The following is a 9,469-nucleotide window of genomic DNA, read 5'->3' on the forward strand; positions in this document are numbered from 1 at the left end:
TCATGAAAAGGACAGGGCTTGTTTGATTTTTTTCCGTGACGTCTGCGCCGGCCACTTGATTTTGAATTTGGAACCAAAACGCTTCACATGTCTCCTTCAATTGTACAAAGAAAAGACCACAAAAAAAGGAACAAGTGTACTAATAAAAAGCCAATAAAAAAGGAAAACATTAACATGAGCTATATATAATATTGATGAACCTTGAGAATGACGGAGCACATGAACATCCTGCAGGAGTGTTATTCAGCCTGTGACGTTGCCGCTCTTTAAATAGATGGGCTTTTTTGACAGGCTTTTATTAAGCTTGTGCCTCATCTACTTCAGCTTGTAGGTGGCCCGGTGTAGTTGCCATAGGAACCCCTTCTGAAGTCGCAGGGGGCTGATGAGTGCTCCTCCTGGTGGGTGGGTGGAGGGGGGGGGATCATATTGACATATTAAATGATTGTTCCACATTAGTTTGTATGCAATGCAAAAGAAGGGAAAATTGCAAATCTCACTTCATCTCGCTAGCCTCTGCTGTCTTGACCGCTTTGTATTTTTGCTTCTTCAGCGTGTGCGCGATGAACCACACAGCTAGGATGATCAGAGCACACCCAAGCAATGCACCGATGACGGCACCAGTGATGACTCCGTCATCCACTTCTGCACAATGACAAGAAGTTGTTAAGCCAATGAATGCATTTCAGTTTCATGCCGTTGTTGAATAAATGCAATATTCTTGAGTAGACTCATGAGAGAGAGAGAGAGAGAGAGAGAGAGAGAGAGAGAGAGAGAGAGGAAAGCAGCCGTACCAGGGCTCAGCTCCAGAGTGCATGTGGTGAATCCCACTACATTTGTAGCCTTGCACTGGTACTCTCCGAACTCAAACTGGGAGATGTTTCCGAATTCCAGTCTTCCAGTTGTGGTAGCTGGGGACGAGATTTGCACGTGTTTGACACGCTCAAACAAAACGTATGCAGGCATGCACACAAATGCACATCTATTCTACTCACTTCTTCCGAGTACAGGCTTCCTTGCCTTCATCTGATCCAGTCTGGTCCAGGTGTATATGGGGGTAGGGCTGCCCTCTTCACTGTGACAGGTCAGAGTGACACGGTGTCCAATTTCCAGATCACCCCGGGCATTACAATAAGGCACAGAAGGCTTTTCTGACAGACCACAGAGATCAGACAGACCATCGATTAACAAGCCTGATACAAGAACTTTATAGCAGATATGGCAAATGTATTAATAATGACACAAATCTCCTGTCGGATTTCCTCAGGTGGTCAGTAATTCTTACGCCATTTGGACAGAGCGGTAATACATGTTGTTACTTTCTTGTGTGAAACTGTAAAAGTCTAACTCTTCCCAGCTATTATTCTTATCAAAAGAGAAATATGCCCTGGCTTTAGGCATTACAAAACATGTTGTGAAACAGTTTTTCCAACTCTGTATGGGCTGGTACAACAAAGCACTCGTACCTGTAACAAAAGCTATGACAAGAGTACATGATAAGTGTTACCCTCAGGTCGCCACTGGTTTGCAGCATTTTTTAATTTTTTAATTTTTGCCTTCCCTTCATACCTTCTTGATTTATAACAAATGTTTCCCGGTAGCAATGGAGTTCAGACCTCTCATCTAAAAAAAAATACTAATCACAGAAATTCATCAGTTGAAACATTTACAAAAATGTCCAAACCTTTGAAACTAGTACTAATCAAAACCTTAAGCCGCGGGTTTACAAGTACGTTGTACAGTCACCGTAGTAGGTGCAATAAGGCAGGACATATTTGTCAAAATGCAGTAATCCTTAGGCCGTGCCTGCTTCCAGGCTTATCTACCTCTCGATACAGACTCAGATCATTGCTCGCACCTGTGAACATCCTGTGTGCCTTAATATGTGTCAGATGTGTAGGAAGTCTCATCCCACAGGCGTTTTCATAAATGCCTCCGAGATACGAACGAGTACGGCTAGCGTGCATAGATGCCATTATGCATTCTGCATGCAGTTCAGGGATTCAAGTCACAGTCCCTCTCTAATTCCCAGCACTGACAATGAGGAGACGGCTGCTGTTGCCATGGAAACTGCCGTGGCTAGGTTGTCGTGGTAACTCCGTGAATGAGCGGATTCAGACAAGAATGTAATTGCCTGATCACACAACTCAGGGTCACTATTTGAATGGATTTGTTTATGTTGCAGTGGGTGAAAGCGGATCGTGTACTCCCAGGACAAAAGGGCTCTGACATGTTTGCCCCATATAAAAGCGCTGTTGCTTCAGTTAATCTTTGCTTAATTCATAGGAGTTGTTGATGGAAAGAGTTTCTCTGGAAAAGATCGATAACGTAGTGTGAGGAAAGCTGTGTTTAGTTCCTCTTTAAATAAAAACCCTTACTTAACCAGATAGGGCAGATAATCTAAGTGGCCAAAACACACAAATAGAAGAGGATGGTGGGTGGTAGCTCTTGGTACATGGTGTTTCATCAGTGACCGATGCATGCAATCAATTGGTGGAAAATTTGGAAAATGATTTTGATGTTTTGGCCAATGCTTCTATCAAATTTCTAGATGTACATTTTTCTTTTGTAACAGTGTCCACAATTCATAAACTTGACAATATGTTGGCTTTGCTTAAGTGGGCAAGAGCTCAATAGCAACAATTGATTTTTTTCTAAAATGATTATTTTTCAGTATGCCTTTTCTTCGCAGCATTTAAAGGTGTGGTACTCAATGGCTTTGCCCTGAAATACACCATGTCTAAGCATATTGAGTAAGAATTTGCCCCATGAAGATTTACAAATGAATCTTCAAAATGAGAATTTACTGAAAGGTCAGAGGTCAGTGAATCGTCTATCACTCACAGAATATCAATCAATAGGCAAAGGCTTTTAAATCGGATTGTGCCAAATGTCCGAAGAACGTGTCAATCTGAGACATGTAGTCTTCCAAGACCACAGATCTGAGCCTGATTGGTCTTCAACACATCCCCGCACTCCACTCATAATAATATTTGGCATCCCTCCTAATAAAACCCTGACTTTGACCACGGACCATCCACTGCACTAATGGGATCAAGCCTACACCACGGTGAGAGCTATAATATCCACAAAGTCACCATCAGAGTAAAAACAAAACTGTGATATAGGAACAAATAAGTATTGGACAGCTGATGAAACTGCCCTCTTTAGACCGTTTAAAGTGAACGGAACTTACGAAAAACGTTAACAATGATATTGCCCTCGGATCGTCCGTCAACGTCAGGGAAATTGTGAACCTCACAGGTGTAGATCCCAGCATCCGATATTTGCATATTGCTTATCGATATTGAGGCATTCCTGGTTGTTTTGGGATTGGAGGGAGGATGAAGTCGGCCTTCATAGCCGTTTGCAATCACATCTGCTCCTGACTGGTAGTAATAGATCTGAAAACAAAGTGCAATCCAGTATTAGCATAGCTAAATAACAGGGAACAATAAAGTAGCTATTTCCCTACTGTTAGGGTAATGATATATTTAAAATCATTCACTGAAGTGAAGCTTATATGGGGGTGTGTGTGTGTGTGTGAGAGAGAGAGGGAGGGGGGCTCAATGTTGCTGTGTGAAGTACAGGAATCCACTGATGCTCAAATGAAGGCAATGGTGACTGACTCACAGATGACCGACCGAAGCCATGGTTGCATTGTACAGAGTAGACGGCAGGTATGGTTGGAAAAGTTATTCCTGTTCAGGTCCGAGTGGCATTAATGTTCATCTCACCAATCAGATTTATACTCAGTGGCTGCTTCCCGGGTTGCCAGGTTTGATTGTGGCAATGGGATTTAAAATCCCTCTTGTGCGTTTGCCTAAAAGCTGCTACGAGGGGTTTTCCACTGATTATTTATCAGTCTCAAATTAATTTTGACGTCTCAATACAATTGACATCAGGAAATGAGCCCATAAGGAAGAAGATTGGATATTGCTTTATAACGACTCCAAAATGCTTGTCTCCACGATTGGATTCCCTGCAAAAACTGACAAAATGTTTTGATGGCACACAGACGAGATATATGGCCACATTTAGAAATGCATTATCCCATCGCTGCATTTCTTGTAAACAGCTGTTATTCCGAACAAATCATTATATTAACAAATGTGCGAGTTACCAGAGGGGGAAAGTAGATCGTTGTGACAAGAGGCAATGCTCATACTTTAATAATAATAATATACTTAATACTAAATATATTACTATAAATTAATAAATATATAAATATATGTAATTAATAATAATAATAATAATAATAATAATAGTCATACATAAAGTTGCTCTCTGCAAGCACTACCACTTTTGTCCACAGGGATGTGTGAAGTCAACGCAGATCCAAAACTTCTTGTAGCAGCTTTAAAAACCATTTGGCTCCAATTCAATTCACAGACGACCAGTTCTAGTCCAACTAGCCAAGCTACTGCAGCTGCAGCAGGCGAGGCCCGCTCATATTGACAGGTGGGGCCGCGCCCCACTAAAAAAAAATAATTATCCACCCAAAAACATAGTTCCTCCTCAAACTATTTTGCTGCGTTAATACATCATAATTTACATTGCAATAAAAATTACTTAGTTTTCGCGCAATAAATTAGTCAAATTAGTCAACAATTTTTGACCTTTGAAAGTTAAAATCGTCGTTTCAGTGATTCGGTCTCAATTTAGTGCGGTGCGCAATGTTGGGGCAGGAGACCTCGGCGCCTCGCTTTCGTTGTGGCAGATTTGCTGTAGCGCCTTGTGGTCAAATATGGGAACTGCAACAAGCGCCGATAGAGGCGCATTGGGTTCCGCCCTAGTCCCGTGCTCTGCAGCCCGCTGCCGTTTCCTTGCGTTAGTCCGCATGTTTAGACTGCTGCAGAAATGGCGACCCGCATTGTTGCATCCGCAGTGTCTAACAAGTGTAGAGTTTATTTTAAAGGAACGATTTGAACGACTACAATTACAAGACAAGTTGGTAATGAAGCAGCTTGGCCCTGATTGACCAGACATGAACATTACTCAGCGAACAACGGGAAAACCGCCAGCACGACGTTTTCGCGAACATGGTATGAAAAGAAAACATGGCGAAGTGGTCGCTCAACACGGACTCCGGTCTTCTGTTTCCTGCGCCTGTTGTTCCGGTCATCTGCATCAGGGTCGGGACAAGGGGACATATGGACCAACTCAGGGCTGAGGGATTTGAGGCTCTTTTCAGAACGGGCTAAGGAAACACGAGTCAAGCTAGCCATGCTTGGTCAAGCTAGCATAGCGGCACAGCGTGACCAGCGCTACCGTGTGCGTGTGCGGAGTCACAACAAGGAGGTGGACAAACACGTTCTGTCAAAGCTCGTGGAGCATCTGAGCTCGTGGAGCATCTGAGCTCGTGGAGCATCTGAGCTCGTGGAGCATCTGAGCTCGTGGAGCATCTGAGCTAGCCATTAGAGGACACGACGGGAGCGAATCATCCGGTCACCCCGGCGTCTTCCGCGGCCTTGTGGATTTAGTTTCGTCGTTGGGACACCGCAACGCAGGGGCACCTAGACAAGGCAACGGGTTGCAAAGGTACGTCCAAAAGCATCCAGAACGACAGCTCGGTTGCATGCTAGACGTAACGCATCTGTCACGTCCTTCTCATAGTTATGACAAATTGGAGTAAGCTATTGTAAACTACTAATAAGACACATTAGTCCCTAGCTAAGGGGTGTGACCCTTTAGCCGAGCGGTTAGTGACGTCGCCTTGTGGTGCAGCACGCCACGCATCGAATCCCGCACCGGGCAAGAAATTAACCGGTTACACTATTTTTAGACATTGCTTTAGTTGATCGCGGGTGTTTACGCTCGGGTTGAAGGATAGCCCATTCATCTTTGAAATGTGTGGGCTACTGCGGCGTTATGTGGGCTCTGGTATGTTTTACAGGTATGTACTGTGTGTTCTCTAATATAGTGATTGTTATACTTAATTCGTATAAGCATTTAATATATTTGATCATTAAAATATCGATATCAAAAGTGGGCGTGGCTAGCGAGTCAGGAGCTGGAGCCGCTGTCCGCCCCACTAGCATTTATGGCCACGGGCCGCTACTGAGTTGCAGTGAACGAGTGAAGAAGATGTGAGGGGCTCACAGAGAAGAGCTTTGTCACAGCTGATGTAAAAACATATCCTCGTTACGTGTTTGTGTTTGATTTATCAGTTATACACAAGAGTTGGGATTTTTCGGTATAAGTATTGTAACGTGCACGGATAAATACACTCGCTAGCCCTTTGGCTAACGGGTCGGACCCTTTAGTCGACTGGTTAACGTAGTCGCCCGTGGTGCAGCAGACCCGGGTTCGCGTCCCGGCTGCGGCGGTTCCCGGGCTGCCCCCCCCCCGAACTCGCTACGTTGTCGGAAGTGGGATGTGAGACCGGCCGTCGTGAGGTCATCGGAAGCGCGTGCGCCAAGAGGCGTGAGGGAGCTGATATGCTGAAGCGCCTCCTGAAGGAGGGAGGGGGGTAGTGTAACGTGCACGGATAAATATAAACAGACTCGCTAGCCCTGCTTATGCTTTGAACGCAGGTATGGATGTTACCTGTGACGTTTTCAAAATCAGTTACCTATAGAATTCATTACTGCTGCATCCCAAAAACTGTACGTGGTGTGAATCAAAATAAACAGTCAATTGTGACTTACTGACTACTTACAAGTCCGAAAGATATGATTAACGGTGCTTTACTTGGAATTAATTTGAATGGACAGCTAGCTAACATGCTGTTTTGCGGAAGAGGTTACGAGCTTTATGACGTTAGTGTCTGCAAAGCCATGCATTGTTCTCCATTAAACACATCACTCGTCTTATAATCTTAGGGGGGAAAACAAACATCACCCATGATATGCTTAATAAATTTGACATTTGAGTACTGATATAAACACATTTTTTGTTCTTACTAAATCCCTTCTGCGGCTGTTTTATCTCAACCCTGAATCATAGCTTTTGTTGTCCTACCAGGGTGTGTCTCCAAACAGACTCGCACCAATGAAAGGTAGAAACCGCCAGTTTATTCTTGTAAATATTTTAGATGTGTAACAAACATCTTGCTTCGTAGTCATTTCTGTGAATGAACGGAAAACATATTGCCCTTCTATAGTGTGAATATCCTCCGGAACATTCTGTTCTCCAGTGACAATGCATATGATAATGTATACTGTAACTCCAACTTGAGTGATGTTGCCGGGTAAAGCTCCATAGCAGAGTAGGGAAAAAAATAGGTAAGCTTGTTTTTTTTGTTTTTCTAACGCTCAAGTGGCTTTAATGCATGCAGCAGTAATAACTGATGTTTTAGTTTGGATTTATTAAAGGGCTAAGGCGGACTGCACTGCATTAAAACAACAAACTTCCAAGGTGCACGAGACAATTGATTGCTTGTCAATGTTACAAGAAGCCTGAACATTATTATTCCACATTAAACACCCTCAGCGGCACTGCAAACTGCTCCATCTCTAAGGAAAACATCTCTGCCCTGATTGTGTGCACAACCACTCCCATACAAATCAGATTTTGCTTGTTGTGGATTCTGGTATAGATATGATATAGAAAGAATTAGAAAAAAGTCAATTTTTAGCAAAAGAGCAGACATCTATTTCCCAAGACAGAAGCTGGTTTTAAATGATGTTATGACGCTAAATGTTATCAATAATATATCAAAGGAAAATTCCATTTTGTTTACCCCCCTTAGAGACTGTTTGCCGACTTAAGTGCTGACTACCTGGTCTGGACAACATTTGGTTTTAACACCATTTAGTGCTGAATTTTGGTCGTTTAGTAAGGAGAGAAAATTTGATCGGAAACGACCTGGCGAGCATTCATTTTGCTATAATTAAAACAAAAGTTTTTCCTTTCACATTTTCATGTATTCATTTCTTATTTTCAAGTCCGCGTGGGCTGAAATGATGGATGATTGCTTTAGGAAACAGATTTTTTTTTTTGAGCAGTCTCACATAGACTTCAATAGAACAGGAAGCAGCGGCGGGGAGCCAGCAGAACACAGAAAGCTCCCAGATTTCAATGACATTTCCTGCAAGGCATGAACTGAGCGCCAAAACTTACCGCCTGTGGATGGATGGAGGACGTTGAAACAAAATTCCACTGGATGGTAAGGCCGGTGGTGTTTACAGCGGTGGTGGTAAAAGTACACTGGAGCGTGACGCTTTCACCCTTTGTTACATTCACTGGGTTTTTGGGAGTCGTGACTGATATAAGTTCGACAAATCCTACAAAAAAAACATGGAGGTTTTCAGACAGTCGTTATACAGGGTGTAGCCCCCCCCCCAGCCTAGTAGAATTAGGCCTTACAAACACTTCCGCAAACAAAATCCCAAAATAACACTAATGAGAAGTGAAAGAAGTAGAAGAAGAGTTACCCATCATGTTTATCAGCACTATTAAGAGCAGTGTGGAGGACATCTTCACGAAACCGCTGACGGACGGTGACACTCGTGGATCTTCTAAAGAGCTCGACTGGACCCGGTCGTTAACTGTGTTGAGCAGCGCCCCGTGGGACATTAACGTCGCAGTATGGCAAGGTTACAGATTGGTACGTTATAGACTGGCTGGGACTGAGTAAAGTAGATAACAAAGTGTTTGCATATCCATGTTTGCCAGACTGGGCGTGTGTGCTGTTTTCCCAAATGTTTGATTTAGCCGTTTCGTGTTTTAGCAAGCGAGAAATAAAGATAGAAAGTCAATGTAAGTTCTTGAGAAAAACAACAAAAATGAAATATGTCAATACATGTTAGGTGCGAATCTTTGTATTTTTTTTCTTTTTTTACGTGATAAAAATTGGAAGCAAAATCTGTCCAGCACTTCTCTGTGTGTTTCCAGCTGTTGGTGTTATATCCTGCTGCACATTAGGCTTGCAACATGCTATGACACCTGTGGTCAATTCATTTTTCAGGACATTGGCAGGTGTTTATAGCGTAGCTCATCTTCTCCATCTTCTGCGCCTTGTAAGTCATTCAGGGTCAAAGCCTCTGGCAAAGGATTGAATGTAATTTAATCTCCACCTGGCCTTTATCACTCGCCTCAAGGAAGGGTGAGCCAGGACTCTGCAACGCTCTGCTTATCTTAGGGGAGTTCACTCCCTGGTTTAAAGGCAGTTTCACCTTTGTCATTTCACTCACACAGAGTGGTGTACAGTGCTGGCGGCGAGACCATGAATCACACATGATAAATTGTCTAATTACATGAGTATGACATGAGTAATTAACAATGTCAAAAATGTTGATCAGCAGTGATTGACAGAATGAAGAAGGCAGGCCAGGGACAGTGTGGAATCAACTGGTATAGTGTGTGTGTGTGTGTGTGTGGGGGGGGGGCGGGTCAGTTAATGTGCGGTAATGTAGCTCACTAAACAGAAACCTTGGCTCAAGTGGCTAGCAGGGGAGTTTCTGTGACAGCACCACACCAGTTTAGAGCAAGTGTGTCACGGCAGAACTGTGCACAGTGAAGGCAGAGG

General features: G+C 43.4%; 1 protein-coding gene across 1 annotated transcript; it reads right to left on the reverse strand.

Moving 5' to 3' along the window:
• Positions 1-233: 233 nt before the first annotated feature.
• Positions 234-8,503, reverse strand: LOC130117314 (V-set and immunoglobulin domain-containing protein 1-like). The gene is made up of 7 exons (XM_056285525.1): positions 8,376-8,503; positions 8,065-8,225; positions 3,194-3,401; positions 993-1,148; positions 792-908; positions 498-642; positions 234-395 (listed from the first exon to the last, which is right to left on the reverse strand). Exons 1-7 carry the CDS (start codon positions 8,416-8,418, stop codon positions 299-301), a joined length of 927 nt encoding a protein of 308 aa, XP_056141500.1. The 5' UTR covers positions 8,419-8,503; the 3' UTR covers positions 234-298.
• Between the last annotated feature and the right edge of the window lie 966 nt (positions 8,504-9,469).

Source organism: Lampris incognitus, chromosome 8 (genome assembly GCF_029633865.1).
Source record: "Lampris incognitus isolate fLamInc1 chromosome 8, fLamInc1.hap2, whole genome shotgun sequence".
Taxonomy (NCBI): Eukaryota; Metazoa; Chordata; class Actinopteri; order Lampriformes; family Lampridae; genus Lampris; species Lampris incognitus.

Coding starts and splice junctions, on each gene's coding strand:
- LOC130117314 (XM_056285525.1), bottom strand. CDS start 8,418: ATGTCCTCCACACTGCTCTTAATAGTGCTGATAAACATGATGG. Junction 909..992: donor GAAGCCTGTACTCGGAAGAA/GTGAGTAGAATA, acceptor TCTCGTCCCCAG/CTACCACAACTGGAAGACTG. Junction 396..497: donor GCAGAGGCTAGCGAGATGAA/GTGAGATTTGCA, acceptor CCCACCCACCAG/GAGGAGCACTCATCAGCCCC.